This window comes from Bufo bufo, chromosome 2 (genome assembly GCF_905171765.1).
Source record: "Bufo bufo chromosome 2, aBufBuf1.1, whole genome shotgun sequence".
Classification (NCBI taxonomy): Eukaryota; Metazoa; Chordata; class Amphibia; order Anura; family Bufonidae; genus Bufo; species Bufo bufo.
The window spans coordinates 549246416-549267398 of record NC_053390.1 but is presented as its reverse complement, the minus strand read 5'-3'; the positions used below and the strand labels follow the sequence as shown (position 1 = coordinate 549267398).

The following is a 20983-nucleotide window of genomic DNA, read 5'->3' as shown; positions in this document are numbered from 1 at the left end:
AGCATGGACACACCTCCTGAGCTGGGATAGGGAGAGCATGGACACACCTCCTGAGATGGGATAGGGAGAGCATGGACACGCCCCTTAGCTGCAGCAGAATAGACACTCCCTTTGAGCTGCCAGCTTGATATCAATCTAGCAGAGCATTGAATGGGGAGATCTCTGGATCCATGTGAGGTACAGCTCTGGTTCTAGCTTTGTTAGAAAGAGGTTGTCATGTACTATATGATGATCTGATTAGAATTTTTTTACATTAGTTATGGGATAACCCCTTTAATGAAATTGCATCTTATTTCCACATCTGTGAAATACTTTGTTGTCGTTTTTTCAGAGACATTATGGTCATCTTTGCCTGAATCTTCTCTGACAAAGCAAGTCCAGATGTTTAAAATTGCCTTGGTATTGAGTGTATTCAATGATAACAAGGAGTCTAAGAAAAATATACTCGAAGTACTAAAGCGGCTTTATAAGGTGGGTTTGGACATTTTTTAAGATTTCACCTTACAAATGTAACTGTAGCCACTTATGTAGGAATGAACCGTTCATAATCTCAATTAGCAGAAATATACATATCAGCATCTGCTACACTTTTTCATAAAACCCACTCCCCTCCCCCACTAAACCTTTTGATTAATTACAGAAAATAGACAGTCTATCTACAGCAGCTTCACATATGTCCCTCATGTGCCAGTTGTGAAAAAGGGCATCTGTCAGCAGATTTGTACCCATGAACCCGGCTGACCTGTTACATGTGCACTTGGCAGCTGAAGACATCTGTGTTGGTCCCACGTTCATATGTGTCCACATTGCTGAGAAAAATAATGTTTTATTATATGTAAATAAGCCTCTAGGAGCAACGGGGATGTTACTGTTACACCGAGAGGCTCTGCTCTCTCTGCAACTGCCGCACCCTCTCCACTTTGATTGACAGGGCCAGCTGTAATGATGTTTTCCCTACCTGGCCCTGCCAATCAGAGTGGAGAGGGAGTGGCAGTTGCAGAGAGAAAAGAGCCTCTAAGTGTAACAGTAACGCCCCCATTGCTCCTAGAGGCTCATTTGCATATATGAAAACATAATTTTTCTCAGCAATGAGGACAGATATAAACATGGGACCAACACAGATGTCTTCAGCTGCCAAGCGCACATGTAACAGGTCAGCCAGGGTCATAGGTACAAATCTGCTGATAGATGCCCCTTAAAGAGCTTGTGTCACGTTCATTCGCTATGGAACTGCTGGAGATAGCCAAGCACTGCACAGCCATAGATGAATGCGGCGTGTCAGTGTTCATGTGCAACCTAACACTCCAGTTGGAGGAACAGAACCTCCATCGAACTGATTGGTGTGGGCCCAGCCGTCAGGCCCCCAAAGTTCAGATGGTTTTCCTTTATCCTGTGGATAGCGGAACTTTACAACTTGGCATAAATCCTCATTTTCATTTAGTAGCATATTTATAGCAATGTTTCTGTGTGTGTATGTATATATATATATATATATATTTGTGATGCAGGCAAACATGAAAGCTGGTTATAAAGTACCAATAAACTACTTCTGCGTGCCTGAAGTTTCCAATGTAATCATCATCCCTGTTGATCTTAAGAACTGGAGGATCTATCAAAGACAAACTGTGAGTACACCATTTTGTGTTAAATTGCACGTTGTATAGGTAGTTGGAAATCGGCAAGCTATGTTTCCAAGACCATTATATATAGAGGTGTGTGTCTGCACTGCCATTTGTATGGCCAGCATAAGGGACAATTATTACACATGATACTGTATTTGGGGTGGGTGTGCCCAGGTATATGCAGTAGAGTGTTGTAAGGGTTATGCAGAGATGTATTATACCAGAAGACAACTTTGTAGTCAGAATTCTTCTTGATTCAATAAACTCTGAAATGTTGATGTAAACGTAATCTTCTGTCCTCTAAGGCTCAGATTCTCTCTTATCGTGTTTTACAGCAGGAGGCTAATGGCACCATACTACCTGAAATATATTGTCGTTATCCATTTATCCTTACATTTGCCACCAAGATTCAGTATTTGCATTTCGATGCAATAGAGAAGATGAATGTAAGTTACTTTTTTGAATTAAATAAAGCAGATAATAGAATATCATAAAAGGTGATCCATCACACAAAGTCTTCCCTGAAATTACATACATAGTACGAATGAAAAAAAGACTACCGTATACCGCCCTATAAGATGCACCAGCCCATAAGACGTACCTAGGTTTTAGAGGAGGACAATAAGAAAAAAATATTTTTCATTACACCTCAGGTCAGACCACCAATCAGACCCCCAGTGTTAATCAGACCTCATCTGACAGCCCCAATCAAACCCCCAATGTTAATAATACCTCAGCTCAGACCCCCAATCAGACCTCAGCTCAGACCCCAATGTAAATGAACCCCAATCAGACCTCAGATAAGAGCCTCATGCCTCTCACCAGCCTCCATATCAGCCCCATTGCCTCTCATCACCCCCATGATCCGCCTTTATGCCTCTCATCAGCCCCCATAATCAGCCCTTATGCCTCTCATCAGCCCCATAATCAGCCCTTAATCAGCCCACCAGCTCTTCCAACTCAAGGCAGAGAATATCAACCGCATGGGAAGAAGTGTGAGTCCGGATTAAATAGAGGAGCAGTAATGGCCACAAACTACACCTGAAACAAGAGGTGTGGGCATACCAACAACAACACTGCAAAGTGAAAACCTCTCGGCTGTCAGATAACCTCACGTGATTTAAGTCTCTCAGATCTTTTAGCATCTGTCACGGGAGGGATCGTGACACCCCATTATCAGCCCTTATGCCTCTCATCAGCCCCATTATCAGCCCTTATGCCTCTCATTACCCCCATTGCCTCAGATCAGCCCCCAGCCTCATGCCAGATAAAATAAATAAACCACTTACCTCTCCTGCTCCCGGACGCCGCGGTTCCTCACCGCCTGCGCTCTGTCTCCAGCTTGCTGTGAACTGGCGCGTACAGCGTGAGGTCACAGAGGGCCCTCATGCGGTGCGCAGCCACTGCACAGCCGACTGCAGAGGACCAGGAAATGGTAAGTACAGAGCCTTCACTGCTTCCTGGTCCTCCGGTACTAATGAGTGCTTCCATAATGGAATTGCTCATTAGTATTCACCCCATAAGACGCAGGGACATTTCCCCCCCCCCCCACACACACTTTTGGGGGGAAAAAATGCCTCTTATTGGGCGAAAAATACAGTAATTCATACAGCGCTTTACCCAATGAGTGAGAGAGCCGTGCGTCTGCACACTTCTTTCTCTCCCTGCCCGACACCGATCTGTGTGATCAGTTCAGGCAGGAGAGAAATGTGAGTGATCATCGAGGGGACTGTAAGAAACACAGGCCTCTGCCATCATGAAGGTCACCAAGCTGCAGGGAAGGAGATGAAAGCTGTGACTAACGGCAGCATGAGGACCTTTGAAGATGTCTTGAGTAGAAGGAGTCAACCCAGGAAAACTGGAAATGTAAGTTTTCGTTACCCCTTCCTGATGGAGCGATTTTTTTCATGTTTTACACCCTGCATTCCCACCATGCCATCTCTTTTTTTTTTTTATTGTCCCGTACATACAGATGTACCGTATTTTTCGCCCCATAAGATGCACTTTTTCCCCCCCCAGCCGGCAACTGCTGTTGGAATCGTGGCGGGGCCCGATGCAGTCACTGTACTCTATTACAGCGGGCCCCGCACACAGCAGTATTCATATGTAAAGTGTAGGCAATCCATATATAAGGTGTAGGCAATCCATATGTAAAGTATAGCAATCCTCTGCGGTAGCGCAATCCACGTAGTACTCACTATGAAATTCCAGTACTAGCAGGCAGGCTGGCCGGTCACTTACTTCATCATGTGCATTCTCCGCCTGCTTCATCAATAAAGTGGGAGGAGCATGTGCGTGACTAAGTGAGTGACCTGCTAGTATGGGAGTTTCATAGTGAGTACTACATGGATTGCGCTACCGCAGAGGACTGCTATACTTTACATATGGATTGCCTACACTTTAAATATGGATTGCCTACACTTTACATATGAATACTGCTGTGTACGGGGCCAAGTGTAATAGAGTACAGTGACTGCACCGGACCCCTGCGCAATTTCAACACCAGTTGCCGGCCTCCACCCCCTGTTTTGGGGGTCACTATTTACACAGGGACACTGTTATGGGGGGAATCTGTGGATGACACATATTTAGCATAAGTTGCTATATACGTGTCATCCACAGATCCCCCCATAGCAGTGTCATACACAGATCCCCCCCCAAAGCAGAGTCATCCACAGATGCCCCCATAACAGTGCCATCCACAGATTGCCCATAACAATGCCATCCATAGATCCCCCATAACAGTGCGTTATCCACAGATCCCCCATAATACTGTCATCCACAGACCACCATTAGTTCAAAACCCACCAAAAGCACACCTTTTGGTTCAAATTATTTTTTTTCTTATTTTCCTCCTCAAAAACCTAAATGCGTCTTATGGGCAGGTGCGTCTTATAGGGCGAAAAATACGTAAGTATGTAAGCTTGTTTTTTTGTGGGACAAGTTATGCTTTCTAACGGCACCATTTAATATACCAAATTATGTAGTAGAAAAAATTCCAAATGGGGTGTAAATAGGAAAAAACTAAATTCCGTCACAGTTTTATGAGTTTCCTTTTTTACAGTATTCCCTATGCGGTAAAACTGTCCTGTAACCTTATTTCTCTGGATCAGTAGGATTACAGTTATACCACATTTTTACAGTTGTTCTTGTGTTTTAATACTTAAAAATGTTTTTTTCTTTGCATTACCATTTTTTGACCCCCCCACAACCTTTTTTTTTGTTATGTCTACACAGTTGTGTAAGGGCTTATTTTTTGGTGGGGCGATCTTTCATTTTATTGATACTATTTTGTATGGTATGGTGTGTAGCTTTTTAATCACTTTATATTTAAAAAAATTGGAAGGTGAAGTGGCAAAAAATGGCAAATAGGCCATTTTGATATTTTTTCCTGTTACAGCTTTCATTGTACAGGATACATATATTAGTATTTGAACAGTTTGGGCATTTTGGGACGCAGCAATGGCAATAATATAAAAAAATAATTATTGCTTATTTTTATTTTCAATATGGGGAAAGGAGGTGATTTTATTTTCACACTTTTACACCCTAGGGGTCTTTAACATGCTATCTTCAGATCACTACTCCCATAGACTGCAATTAATTTCCGGGCTCCATATGAACATCACTGTTACAGGCCTCAGAGCCTGGGAAAGGCCTGGGATTGCCACAGAAAGTGAACAGCTGTGTCTGTCTATCTATCGTTCTGTTTCATATCTGTCTAATGATCTATTATCTATCCATCTATCTAATCTGTATATATCTAATCTGTATCTATCTAACTGGCTCAGTGATAAAAAACAGAGGGTGGTTATTAATGGTACACACTCAGATTGGGTCACTGTCACTAGTGGGGTACCACAGGGGTCAGTATTGGGCCCTATTCTCTTCCATATATTTATTAATGATCTTGTAGAAGGCTTGCACAGTAAAATATCAATTTGTTCAGAAGACACTAAACTGTGTAAAGTAATTAACACTGAAGAGGACAGTATACTACTACAGAGGGATCTGGATAGATTGGAGGCTTGAGTAGAGAAGTGGCAGATGAGGTTTAACACTGACAAATGTAAGGTTATGCACATGGGAAGGAATAATGCAAGTCACCCGTACTTACTAAATGGAAAAGGAATTTTAGTAAACAGCAAACTAAGCTGTAGAAACCAGCTGCTGCCAATGCCTATAAGATTATGGGGTGCATCAAAGTAGGCATAGATGCCCATGATGCAGTGGCTTACATAGAGAAAGAAGGGCCCCATAGCAAGGATCAAACCAGGACCCCCCACACAGGACAGAAGGGTTTCCGCCTAAACGCCTTTCAATGACCCTTGGGCCATTTTTTCCACTGCCTCGTTTGCTAAAAGTAGTTTCTTTAAAGGGTAGATTCCTGACCAAGTTTTCACCCCCAGTAGAAGAGGGGATGATTCCAACTGGGCCCCCTCTTGCCCTGGGCCCCATAGCAGTCGCATGGTCTTCCTCTATGGTGGTTACACCCCTGCCGTGATGAGAACATATTCCTGCCACTTTACAAGTCACTAGTCAGACCACACATGGAGTACTGTGTACAATTTTGGGTTACCTTGAACACGACAGGCATAGCAGAGCTGAAGAGGGTTCAGAGGAGGGCAACTAAAGTAATAACTGGAATGGGTGGAGTACAGTACCCAGAAAGATCGTCAAAATTAGGGTTATTCAATTTCGAACATAAAAGACGACTGGGGGGAGATCTAATAACTATGTATAAATATATCAGGGGTCAGTACAGAGATATCTCCTATCATCTATTTATACCCAGGACTGTGACGAGGGGACATCCTCTGCGTCTATAGGAAAGAAGGTTTGTACACAAACATAGAAGAGGATTCTTAAAGTAAAAGCAGTGAGACTATGGAACTCTCTGCTTGAGGAGGTGGTGATCGTGAGTTCACTAAAAGAGTTCAAGAGGGGCCTGGATGTATTTCTGGTGGGTAATAATATTACAGGTTATAGCTACTAGAGATGGGTTGTTGATCCAGAGAGTTATTCTCACTGCCTGATTGGAGTCGGGAAGATTGGTTTTTATCTCATGAGAGTTTTTAACTTTCCTCTGGATCAACTTTGCAGGATAACAGGCTTAACTGGATGGATGCATTTCTTTACAAACTAGATTAATCAAAACTGGTGTAAAGAAGAATTGGCTTAGTTCCCTGTAGCAACAAATCAGATTCCAACTTTTATTTTTCAGAGATTGTTTGCAAAATGAAAGGTGGAATTTGATCGGTTGCTATGGGTAACTAAACCAGCTTTCCTTTACACCAGTTTTGATAAATCTCCCCCCAATGTTCCTTTGTTACTAACCATCCATCTTCTCATTTGTGCTTATCTTATTCCTAGAAAGAAAAGGTACAAGCCAACCAAGTGCTTATGATAAACAGATTGCTGGGCAGTAGTGAAACCCCCAGAATACCTATTTTACATCTCAAACTCAGACACCAACATCTAGTGGAAGATGCACTGAAGAAGTTAAGCGTGGTGGAAGACTGTGACCTACAAAAGGAATTACAGGTAAAATCTGTTGGTTTTTATCAAATTAGTCATCTGTGTCTTTTGAATAAAATTCTTTGGTAGAAATGTTGATTTTATTCTGTCGTGCATTAGTACATTCAGTATGGCGGAATGGACACGCTCATTCTTATACTTTTTTCACAATGCAGATTTTAAATCTGTGCAGAAAATAATCTACACAGAATGAACAACAGAGCAGATTCCCCTTTAAAATAATTGAAAACTATGACAGAGATGTTTTTCATCTGGACTGCCAGTGGCATACTCACCTGTTACGGTGCGGTGTGGAGGGAAACTCCCCACCGAACACTGATAGGATACTGGAATAAAGACTAGGCCTGGACACTGGGGACAGGAAGCAGGTAACCTCCTAATACCACCCTAATCCTAGCCCTGACTCCTAACTGTATGAGCGAACCCAGATGGTAGGAGGGCTCATACACAGGAACCTCGGGCCCTACTAACCCTAATGATCCCTGGAAGTAATGTGAGGACTAGGGACGACCTGTTCCTTCCCAGGTGAACGAACAAGCGTCTCACTAAGGCCTAGTTACCAGCGACAATGGGAAAACAACAAAACTTACTGTCATGTCCTAGAGCGGGTCCACCTAACCCCTAGAACATTACACCATAACAGTAAGACACCACGCTCACAGAGAGGGATAACAGTGAGAAGCAAACTGGATTGGCAGGTAAAAGTCCAGTGGCAAGAATAACCACTGACCCAAGAACACTGGAATACTTGGTAACTTACCTGCCGCGGCTACTGGAAGGCACACGAGCAGTCCACACCACAACGAACTGGAACCCATGCAAATGTACTGGTACCGGAACCCCGTACCGGACTCAGTACAAAACAACAAACAGAGGAACCAACTCACCAGCAACTACTTGAACCCCCTAGCGGCCAGGATGCCTGGAGGCCCCAGGCAGAGCTGCTCACTGACTCATTGTTCCCCCTTCGGGGAACCTAGGAGCCCTCTCACCGAAGGTACAGACAGGGGAATGTCTAGCATCCATGCAGGACCGTACACACCAAAGACAGACCATACATGGAACAACAAGACATAACAACACAAACCCTGAACATAACCCACACCATAAATAGAATAGGGAAGGTAGAGTAGAAGACAAAGAAACAACGGGATGACATTGATGTCCCACAAGGTGGCCCTCAAGGATTGGGCAGGTGGAATACCCAGCACCAGAAAGTAGCTCCAGCACCAACAGAGGCTGGAGGACAACTAACCCCAGACTACCAGCCACATAGCTCAAAGTGACCACACCCAACCAGGAACTTAACCCCACATGCACCAGACATAGAAGGAACCAGGATTAAGGAGTAAAGCACACACATGCTGCAAAAACAACACATTGCCCCAGGCAACCAGCATGCATGGCTAACGTGTCACGGCAAGCAACAACGAGACCATGACACAACCGTGACATCACCATGGAAGCAGACCATGGGACTGTTGTGGTGTCTGTGGTGAGAAGAACTCCTTCTTCTGTTCACAATATAACACCAGAGCATTTTCCTGCAGCTGCACCTTTTCCTAGGCAGCAGTTTGAACTCTTGGATGCTTGGAGCAGAATATATTGTTTAGGGAGTCTGAGGGACTTACAAGGGTTTTCAGAGACTTTAAGACTGATGACCTATCCTCTGGATAGGCCATCAATTACTGATCGGTGGGGATCTGGCACCCGGGACCCTAGCCGATCAGCTGTGTGAGAAGGCAGCAGTGCTCATAGTAGAGCCTTCTCACAGCTTTTTCTAGGCCAGTGATGACACGTTCATTGGTCACATTGCCTAGGCACAGCTCAGCCCTATAGAAGTGAATGAGGCTGAGCGCCATACCAAGCACAGCTACTATACAATGTACGGCGCTGTGCTTCGTGAGCATGGAGAAGGCTGCGGTGTTCACAGGAGCGCCAGGGTCCCAGGTGGCACACCCCCTTCAATAAGATACTGACACTGACATTTTTTTTCCAACACACCTATAGTGTTGCAGGTGGATGGTGACAACAACACTAGGGGAGGTAGTGCAATCTTCACTTCTTTACTGAATAACAGTATGATACAACAAATAGAGTATTCTGTCTCTTCTATATGTGACCAGTCTCTAGAAGCAATATTCAGTTACCAGGGACAACCACAGCAATGTAAAGCAGTCAATATTCTTCTATAGGTTACATTTCAACAGTCCTCACACCAAGTGCAAAGACAACCACTTGAATGATTTGGACTCATTCTAGTTTCAAACCAGTGCTTGTACTGATATCATGCTGCTTCCTTTACAATCCACTTTTTTGTTATGGGGCTGGTACACAGGTTGTGGTATGGCACTGTAATATGACTTCAGCTTGTGCATCGACTGGGCCACAGGTGTGCGCATGACTATGTGTGACCAGATAGGTGTAGTAGTTGTACTCACGGCTTTTTGAAGCTCCCTGGGCTGGCGTGCAGTGACGGGAAGGGGCGCACCAGTTCTTCCCTTCAGGGCACACTCTGGTTCTCAGGTCCTCCTGCCTAATGGTTGAGGTGCCCTAGATATTGAAGGTTTTACGGTGCAAGGCAGGGTCCTGATTGTCGTAACGCCAGCACCTTGCGGTGCAAATGTAGTGAAGAACTCATGAGTCTAAGTTAACAGCAAATGATTATTTACTGAAGATTCAAGTTCAGGTACATTAATCACAGGTTCAGCATGCATGAACTAGCAGATGTTTCACAAGTATGATCTCCAAAGAATTTACAGTTCTCACAGCTGCAATCTGAGTTAACAGGCAGTTGTGTCTTGGGAGTACTTTTTGTAATGCTGTACTTCTCTAGCTGACTTATACACACAAGCTTCCAGGCTTACAGTACGCTTCCACAAAATCCACCTTCGGGCTTGTTCACAAGAACGTATGAAGCCCGTGCCCGTGCTGTGGACCGCAAATTGCGATCCGCAATGCACAGGCACTGTCCGCGGGGCAGGCGCATGGGGATCGCAGACCCATTCACTTGAATGGGTCCGCGATTCTTCCGTTTCGCAAAAAGATAGAGCAAGTTCTATCTTTTTGCGGTGCGGAAGCACGGAACGGAACCCCAGAAAGCACTCCGTAGAGCTTCCATAGTGTTCCATTCCGTCCTTCCGTTCCGCATCTCCAGATTTGCGGACCCATTGAAATGAATGGGTTCGCATCCGTGATGCAGAATGGCCACGGAACTGTGCTCATGTATTGCGGATCCGCAAATGCGGTCTGCAATACGGCAATGGGCATCACGCGTTCGTGTGAACGAGCCCTTAGGATGTGGAGATTCTCACAATGGGCCAAACTGTAATTTGGTATGCTCAGGCACCAGTGGTACCTACTGACTAAGGCCTCTTCCACACGACCGTATGTATTTTGCGGTCCGCAAAAAACGGATCTGCAAAAAATACGGATGACATCCGCGTGCCTTCCGTATTTTGCGGAACAAAACAGCTGGCCCTTCATAGAACAGTACTATCCTTGTCCGTAATGCGGACAATAATAGGACATGTTCTATTTTTTTGCGGACTGGAAATACAGACATACGGAAACGGAATGCACGCGGAGTACCTTCCGTTTTTTTTGCAGACCCATTGAAGTGAATGCTTCCACATACGGTCCGCAAAAAAATCGGAGCGGACACGGAAAGAAAATACGTTTGTTTGCAAGAGGCCTAACACACAGTACTTAAACACTGACAGGCCCTTCATGCATGGTGAGTGCAGCTCCGCTGGGGGTTCAGCACCCAACAAGGGGCCTGAACTACAGGGTAAAGGGCATAGCCTGCCAGAAAAGAAGTTGCAACAACATAGCCAAAACAAATCCGCCAAAATTGTGGAGTAAAGTAAACCAACTAATAGACTAGACAGTCTAGTGGTATAAACAGACTAGACAGTCCAAACATAAGCCAAATTTATCATCCAGCATCAGTCCACGGACCAATTTGGCACTTTTTAGACCGTCTAGTTTAAGTTTACATTGTCTAAAAATTAGACAGGATTAGTAAATCTGTTCCAATGATTCAAATATGTTATTTTTACCTTTCTACTCACTTGAATTCCTGTGCAGTAACTTTGCAAAAGTTCCCTGCAGTGAAGCACTTATGAGTCCTCCTCATTATGTTGCAGAGCTTAGGAGTTCTGTTCTAATCACTATTCCATGCATTTCCTTTAATTAAAATAAAAATGATTACAATAGAAAAAAGTCATTTTCCGAGATTTTGATATTGATGATCTACAGTATGCTCAGGATAGGTTGTCACGATCTGATTGGTGGGGGTCTGACACAAGGGACCCCCGACGATCAGCTGTTTGAGAAGGCACCAGCACTTGCAGTAGTGCCACAGCCTTCTCCAGCTTTTCCTAGGCCATGTGACAACACGTTCATCGGTTACATAGAATAGGCGCAGCTCAGCCCCATTAAAGTGAATGGGGCTGAGCACGATACCTAGCACAGCTGCTGTACAATGTACGGCGCTGTACTTGTTAAGAACGGAGAAGCCTCGACGCTCACCGGATCACTGGTACCTTCCCAAACAGCTGATCGGCGGGGGTCCCGGGTGTTGGACCCCATCAATCAGTTGTGCTCCTTACTGATGACCTATCCAGGCATCCAGAGGTATCAAAATATGATTTTTTTTTCCTGCGGACTGTAAATAACGTTGTTTGAACTGAGCACCAACTCTACACTGCATAGTAGTATAGCAATTCAGTATGTGAAGAGCTAAAAGTAATTAGCTGATTTGTACATCCAGCATATGAGTACATAAGTATTCCATCTCTAAAGGTAAGAATCTGTTCTCTCTGGATGTGTCAGGGTTATATTTTATGTGGAATATACAGTAGGTTGGACAGGGGTATAACAGAACACAGAAAACCTAAAGTTCTATAAAAATAGTATATAACCTGTTTACTGATAATCAATACTTCTTGGTTACAATCGTTTCTTCACAATACAAGCTGTTATACAAATCGCTTATAATATGTTTCTCTTTTGACATTGTGAAAAATTTTATGTTTATTTCTTCATATCTTCCACGCGACTTAGAAAGCAATTTCTGTTCTATTTGTTTGTTTATAAAAATTTTAATAAAAAGAATTTCAAAAGAAAACCTAAAGTTCTTTTAGTACACATTAACAAAATGTTATCATATCTACATTCGCCCCAAGGTGGAATTTCACGGTGAACCTACAACTGATCCCCTAGCAAACATGGCAGAGTTCTTCCTTTTAGTGGCTGAAAAGATGGTACAGCCTGACTATGGTCTGTTCACTTGTACTGATCCACTACTACCAGTGTGGTTTCCGAGTCATGTAAGTTTTTTTTTTAGTTTTTTTTTACACCTAGTAAATTTTAATTGCAATGTTATTATTCATGGATACTTATCACACTTTTGTCAATTACTTTGGTCAGAAACAGCGCCACACTGGTCCATGGGTTCTGTCTGGTATTGCATTTAACCACTTTCCTACCGCCGCACGACTTTCTACGTCGATGCAGTAGGCTCTTATCTGTTACCCGATGTATAAAAGCGTCGGGTTACATAGTGATCTGCCGGCGGCCCGTGCTGTCGCAGATTGCTGTGACTGCACTGTCATTAGACAGCTGCGGTCACAGGGAGAAATCCGGAAGCCAGCTGGAGCAGTCTGACTGTAATACACTCTTGTAAAAAAATTAACCCGTTCGCTACCAGCGATGTGTAAACATGGTGCCCGCTTGCTCGTGCAAACAGCAGTTTCAAACAGCAGAGATTTGCAGCTAATTACCATGTCTAGCAATAATGCTGATCGTAGTAATTAAATGTGCAAAAACCTACCTACCGATGCCCCGTGCAGCCAATGTGTGCATCGGTAGTTGCGCTGAACACTAAGTCCGGGATAAGAAATTAGCAATTTCTAGTGTATATCTAATTTAAAAATCCCTGATAGAACAAAATAAAAAAAACATTATTTATAGGCTCATATATGAGCTTCAAAATCATCACAAAAAAAAAATATATATAAAAGTTTAACTCAATATATAAAAAGTTTCCGTATAATAATAAAAAAAAAAAAAATAACAATAAATAAAAACATCATGGGTATCATCGCAACTGAAACGCCATACTATTAAAATACTAAAAAAATTCCAATACGGCGAATGGCGTAACGGAAAAAAGTGTAAAAATGGCTGATTTTACAATTTTTTCATTGCTTCTCGTACCCCAAAAAATGGAATAAAATGTGATCAAAAAGACACGCACACTTCAAAATGGTATCAATAAAAACAAAAGATTGTCCTGCAAAAAATGAGCCCCTAAACAGCTCAGTAGACATAAGTATAAAAAAGTTATGGGGGTCAGAATATGGTTTACATTTATTTTTACACTATTTATACATAAATAACCTATACATATGGGGTATCGTTGTAATCGTACTTACCCATAGAATGAAGGGCATGGGTCAGTTTTGCCATAAACAAAACTCTGTGGGAACAAAACCCGTAAAACGGTGGAGGAATTGCGTTTTTTTCCCAATTCCATCCTATTTGGATTTTTTTTTACCGCTTCCCACTACATTTTATGCCATAATTAATGGTGGCATTAGAAAGTACAAATTGTCCTGCAAAAAAATAAGCCCTCATACAGCTATGTGACCGGAAATATAAAAAAAGTTATGGCTCAAGGTAAATAGGGAAGAAAAATGAAAACGCATAAACGAAAAAACCTTCAGTATCCTAACGGTTAAAAAAATTACTAAAAAATAAAAGATTTAAAAGATATAGCAATAGTTACTAGTATAAGCAATAGTAATTAGACTATGTACACACCCATACAAATATCCCGCCCCTTTTCGTTTATAAAAAATTAAATAAAAAATATTTATTTATTATTATTAGTGGAATTTGTATGTGTAAAATATACAAACATACACACATTTGTTTATTTTAAAAATCTAGCTATTTGTTTTAGCCATATTTTGTATAGCAGGATTTTTTTTCTGCGTAAATATATAAACGCAAAAAAAAAAAATTTCAATGTCCAAAATTTCCCCAAGATGAATACCTTAGGTAAATAACAAAATCCAAAATGCTCTCCAGTCTTTTGAAGTCTTGTGGCGGGCCCAGCCAGCAGATAAATTACATAAATAGTGCTTATTTTCAGAGTACAATAGTACGGTGTAAGGGATCACTCTCTTACAGGGGGCGCAATCACAGACTTCTCCTCTGACAACGGGGTTCAAGTCCAAATAGTGTTTTTTTTTGGCTCTTCAGCACCTGCACAAAACAAAAACATAAACAAAATAAACACCTGCCCATCCAGGCCCTAGCTAATACAGAGGTAGTCTCTACCTCACCTATAGAGCGCAGTCCACAAAACAGGGTATTAGATCTGGCTTTCCTTAGCCTCGTGGCCCCTCAGCCCTCCTGGCTGTGACCACACAGAGCCTCTGTAGGCTTCAGTTTCCAAGTCCCACTGGACTCCGTACATATTGTTTCTGACAAGGGCATTGTAGGAAATATATAACATCCGTGGAGTCGCAGGTTAAACCTTCCTTAAAGGGTTTCTATCACTTCGTATGACATATTTAGGTGTCAGACACTAGCGATCCGCTAGTGTCTGCTCTGCCCAACCATCCTAATATGATAGGTTTTGGGGCAGCCGTTTTGCTAAAATAACAACTTATATCTATATGCTAATGAGCCTCTAGGTGCTATGGGGGCGTCATTAGCACCTAGAGGCTCCGTCTACCTTCATAAACTGTCGCCGACCAGCGCGTCCCTCCAGCCCGCCCATCTCCTGCTGAATGAGATCCTCTCCATGCGCGTCTCTGTTCTGCGCATGCGCAATGAATGTCTGACCGCTTCCCTGCTCAGACATCTCCACTGCGCCTGTTCCTCGGAGCACTATGATGTCATCGGCGCAGGCGCAGTGGAGATGTCTGAGCAGGGAAGCGGTCAGACATTCATTGCGCATGCGCAGAACAGAGACGCGCACGGAGAGGATCGCATTCAGCAGGAGATGGGCGGGCTGGAGGGACGCGCTGGGCGGCGACAGTTTATGAAGGTAGACGGAGCCTCTAGGTGCTAATGACGCCCCCATAGCACCTAGAGGCTCATTAGCATATAGATATAAGTTGTTATTTTAGCAAAACGGCTGCCCCAAAACCTATCATATTAGGATGGTTGGGCAGAGCAGACACTAGCGGATCGCTAGTGTCTGACACCTAAATATGTCATACGAAGTGATAGAAACCCTTTAATATCTAAACTGAATGTATTTTGTGTAGAGTACACTTTCATTGTTATTTTTGGGAAAGAAGTGATCCTACAATTTGAACATCGTCCACACGTGTGGAACCCTTACAACGTCAGCCAATTCTGTCTATTAGTAATTCTCTCATTCCTAACCGACGGAGCTACTTTTAGACCCAGATTAGGGACCTTAGTGTATGTAATTTGTGGGGTATTTGTCTGTTCTGGTCCAATGGTTTTATCATTGAGTAGGTGATGCCAATACCTTTTAATGATCCTCTCTACTACTCTATATTGAGAGTGGAATGGCAGAATTATCCTAAAAGTTTCATCCAATTTGCCTTTCTGCTTAGGGGTAAAAAACTCCTCCCTATTCATAACCCTCACCTTATTCATTGAGTCTTCTAATAAATGTTCAGGATAGTCCTTATCAGAAATTGTTGTTTAAGGTCATTGGCTTCTCTCTCAAACTGTTGCTCATCAGTACAATTGCGCTTGAGTCTTCTAAATAGATAGCAACTGGAAAAGCGAATTAAACTATTTTTAGTTACTGGCTTGAGGTGAGTACTGCACATAAGTCTATGATCATCTATCATGATATTTAAATCTAGAAACTGTATGTTTGTTTTACTTATATCAGAGGTAAATCTAAGATTTCTATCGTTGATATTAATATCTTGTAAAAAAATATTGAAAGATTCCGCCGTATCCTGCCAGATAAATATAATGTCGTCTATGTATCGACGTCACAGCACCAGATCCGCCCCCAGCCTAGATTGAATGATGTCTGTCTCCCATTGCGCTATAAAGAGGTTATCATAGCTGGGGTCTAATCTGGTGCCCATGGCCGTCCATTTTTGTTGCACATAATACTCCCTATCAAAAACATATAAATTGTGGGTCAATATACAGGGTGGGCCATTTATATGGGTACACCTTAATAAAATGGGAATGGTTGGTGATATTAACTTCCTGTTTGTGGCACATTAGTATATGTGAGGGGGGAAACTTTTCAAGATGGGTGGTGACCATGGCGGCCATTTTGAAGTCGGCCATTTTGAATCCAACTTTTGTTTTTTCAATAGGAAGAGGGTCATTTGACACATCAAACTTATTGGGAATTTCACAAGAAAAACAATGGTGTGCTTGGTTTTAACGTAATTTTATTCTTTCATGAGTTATTTACAAGTTTCTGACCACTTATAAAATGTGTTCAATGTGCTGCCCATTGTGTTGGATTGTCAATGCAACCCTCTTCTCCCACTCTTCACACACTGATAGCAACACCGCAGGAGAAATGCTAGCACAGGCTTCAAGTATCCGTAGTTTCAGGTGCTGCACATCTCGTATCTTCACAGCATAGACGATTGCCTTCAGATGATACGAGATGTGCAGCAGCTGAAACTACGGATACTGGAAGCCTGTGCTAGCATTTCTCCTGCGGTGTTGCTATCAGTGTGTGAAGAGTGGGAGAAGAGGGTTGCATTGACAATCCAACACAATGGGCAGCACATTGAACACATTTTGTAAGTGGTCAGAAACTTGTAAATAACTCATGAGAGAATAAAGTTACGTTAAAACCAAGCACACCATTGTTTTTCTTGTGAAATTCCCAATAAGTTTGATGTGTCAAATAACCCTCTTCCTATTGAAAAAACAAAAGTTGGATTCAAAATGGCCGACTTCAAAATGGCCGCCATGGTCACCACCCATCTTGAAAAGTTTCCCCCTCACATATACTAATGTGCCACAAACAGGAAGTTAATATCACCAACCATTCCCATTTTATTAAGGTGTATCCATATAAATGGCCCACCCTGTATATCTCACTCCTTCAATCAAGAAGGAGATCTGGTCCTCTTTTAATGCACTGTTTGTAATCAGTTGTTTATGGAGGGCTTCCAGACCTAATGTATGGTCTATTATTGTGTATAGTGAACTTACATCTAAGGTACCTAGAACAAGTTAGAAGAAATAGACTCTATACCCGATACAATGCGTCTTCCCGGTGGCATATTTAAATCCTTATGTATTTTGGGGATGCAGTAAAATACTGGTACCCGTTTTTGTGTGTCTGTAATGAATCTAGCCTCTTCTTCTAAAAGAAAGCCTGCATCTGTATTTTTACAGTATTCTGTGAGCTGTTTAAAGTAGTCCTCAGTGGGATCCCGTCTAAGTTTTCTATATGTAGTTTCATCATTAAGTTGTCTCTTACATTACCGTGTGTAATCCTCAGTGTTTAGGATCACAAAATGTTTTGTCTTGAAACCTTTTGTAATAGTTAGAGAAAAAATTGCTAAGAAAGGAAAAATATATTTTTTTCATAATTTTTACAGTTTTTCCTTAATTTATTATTTTAAAAAAAATATTATATCCATCATCTAATGGCACAAAAGAAAGGTCTAAGGTGTCCCGAGAAAAATAATACCAAATACATGTAGGCTGGTTCAGAAATTAATAAGTTATTTGCAGTTCGATAGACGCATTGCTACCACTGAAAAACTGGCCTGTAAGGAAGTGGATAAACACTCCGGTAATGAAGTGGTTAAAGAGGTTTTGCTGGACATATATTTTTATTGATGGTGGTCCGACTTCTGAAACCGCAGCTGATCAGCTGTTTGAAGAGGAGGTGGCGCTCCATGTGAGTTCCGCCTCCTCTACATTACACTGCTTGTCTTTTTGGAAATTTTGGCAGTGCAGTGTAATGACAAGTACTGGCTCTATTCACTTGAATGGAGCGAGTGCTTGTAATTGCACTACGCCACTGCTCCAGAGAAGACGACGGGTGTCGGATACCCGCCGTTCAGATATTGATGACCTATCCTGATGATAGGTCATCAATATACAGGTGAAACTCGAAAAATTTGAATATTGTGCAAAGTTTATTTATTTCAGTAATGCAATTTATAAGGTGAAACTAATGTATGAGATAGACTCATTACATGCAAAGCGAGATATTTCAAGCCTTTATTTGTTATAATTTGGATGATTATGGCTTACCGCTTATAAAACCCCAAAATCACAATTTTGAGGTACCCTTTGCTCAGGGGGTATGGATTAATTAGCTGACTAGAGTGTGACACTTTGAGCCTAGAATATTGAACCTTTTCACAAAAATTAAAATTTTAAGCTGCATTAATGCAATTCCTTTTAATTTGCATTACTGAAATAAATGGACTTTTGCACGATATTCTAATTTTTGGAGTTTCACCTGTATATGGTCTGCACAACCCCTTTAAGTGAACAGGCCACAGCTGTAATATCACACACATCCTGTGGACACAGGTGCCGCTGTTTTTAGAAGAAAGCAGGCAGGTTTCTCTAATACCAGACAACCCCCTTTAAAACCATGGGGAACATTGCTTCTAACTAATAAAAGAAAAAAAGTTATAAGATAATTTTTCTGTTTCTATTAAATTCTTTTTTTTATATATTTCAGCCATTAGCGGACAAAAAACTGTATTATCTCTATGGCATTATGTGCGGGCTGGCAATTTTTAACCAGACTGTTATTTATCTGCCATTCCCATTGGCTTTGTTTAAAAAACTTCTGGGTAAAAAAATTACTCTAGAGGACTTAAAGGAGCTACAACCTACCATGGGAAGGTAAGTCATGGTAACTATCTCTATACACAACGTTTGCTTTACCTGTAGGAGGAGTTAAAATATATAAAAAGCCCTGGCAGTCACCACTCACTACATACTTCTGACTGACTGTACATGTCATGGTTTTTTGCTGGAAATCTAAAACATTTGGCAAAAAACGGCAAACCTTTAGTTTTCATTGGTGTTGTTTTTGAGGTACATATGACATTTTGGTCATTTGTTATTAAAATTTTTAATGAGAGGGAATGTCCAAAAAGCAACAATTCTGGTGTTGCACTTTATTTTTCTCAGAGTTTGCCTTGTGGGATAAATAAGATGAAATTATAATATAACCTTATTCTGTATAGCACTGTATTGTAATTTTACCATTATTCTTTTTACTGTAATTTTACCTTTGTCTGCTGTATAAAACAGCGGTCACCTGCCTGCTATGGCATGTGCTAAGCTCCAGAGCGGGCGCCATCTTTGCAGAACTGGCTTCCACCGGATATATATGTATGGCGGATGTTGGGAAGGGTTAATGTGCACTGTGCCATACACGTGCCATTTCACAGCACAATAATGGTGCAGGATCAGGAACTGTGTCCATGCAGTCACCCCTGAAAGTTAACTGCAACTAACAGCTGATGTGCCACAGCAATAGCTGGAAATGGGAGATAATTCTGATCCCCAGGGGGTCAGGCTTACTCCTATTTCGCTGTGAAAACAGAAATATGGGACAAACCCTTTAACACCTAAACGGGTGGCACCTTTTAACCCCTTCCCACCCCTGCGTACCATCATACTATTATATTGTGAAAAAAAGTAAATAAATATATTGGATTGCTGCATTTTTAACAACTCATTTAATCTACTTTAAAAATGTTATCTATACCACAAGGTAAATGGCATTAACCCCTTAAGGACCCGGCATTTTAACCCCCTGTTTGCCCTCCGCTTCCCCATCGGGTCCCCGCGCTGCAGTGATGTGGACCTGATGGCAGAGAAGGCAAGCCCAATGCCTTCCATAGGCATCGGAGCTTGCCTACTACGGAAGTCTGTGAGATCCAGCCCCTTGGGCTGGGTCTCACAGTCAATGCATTACAATACAGGTTGTATTGTAATGCATTGCAGAAGGGATCAGACCCCAGAAGTTGAAGTCCCAGAGTGGGACAAAAATAAAAAAAAGTGTTTTTCATAATAAAAAAAATAAAGTTTCAAGTAAAAAAAAAATTGGCTCTACAAAAATATCACATGATCCACCCCCTTACCTGAACGCCGTAGAAAAAATAAAATAAAAACTGTGCTAAAACAATAATTTTTTGTCACCTTACATCACAAAAAGTGCAACACCAAGCGATCAAAAAGGTGTATGCCACCCAAAATAGTACCACTCAAACCGTTACCTCATACCACAAAAAATGAGCAACCCTACATAAAACAATCGGGCAAAAAATAAAAAACCTATGGCTCTCAGAATATGGAGACACTAAAACATGATTTTTTTTGTTTAAAAAATGCTGTTATTGTGTAAAACTTAAATAAATGTAAAAAAGTATACATATTAGGTATCGCCAAGGCCGTAAGAACCTGCTGTATAAAAATATCACATGAACTAACCCCTCAGGTGAACACTGTAAAAAAATAAAAATAAAAAAAGGTGTCAAAGAAGCCATTTTTTGTCACCTTACATCACGAAAAGTGCAATACCAAGCGATAAAAAAGTCATATGCACCCTAAAATAGTACCAATCAAACCACTATCTTATACCGAAAAAAATTAGCCCCTTCATAAGACAGTCGCCCAGAAAAAAAAAATATATATATGGCTTTCAGAATATGGAGACACTAAAAAATAATATTTTACAAAATGCTTTATTATGTAAAACTGAAACAAACAACCAAAAGAAGTTGTCATATTTGCTATTGTCGGGTCCACAACAACCTGCTCTATAAAAATACCACATGATCTAACCTGTCAGATGA

At 41.7% G+C, this 20983-nt stretch overlaps 1 protein-coding gene across 4 annotated transcripts in view; it reads left to right on the top strand.

The window, feature by feature from the left end:
* HERC6 (HECT and RLD domain containing E3 ubiquitin protein ligase family member 6) overlaps positions 1 to 20983 on the top strand; it is a 99872-nt gene that overhangs the window by 64693 nt on the left and 14196 nt on the right. For 2 of the 4 annotated variants that reach the window (XM_040418092.1, XM_040418090.1), the window contains exons 13-18: positions 332 to 471; positions 1509 to 1625; positions 1961 to 2068; positions 6996 to 7166; positions 12350 to 12493; positions 18853 to 19019. In XM_040418092.1, coding sequence (XP_040274026.1) covers positions 332 to 471; positions 1509 to 1625; positions 1961 to 2068; positions 6996 to 7166; positions 12350 to 12493; positions 18853 to 19019 — 847 coding nt within the window. Of the gene's footprint in view, positions 1 to 331; positions 472 to 1508; positions 1626 to 1957; positions 2069 to 6995; positions 7167 to 12349; positions 12494 to 18852; positions 19020 to 20983 lie in introns of all 4 variants that reach the window. The other 2 variants (XM_040418091.1, XM_040418089.1) reach the window with 1 other exon arrangement.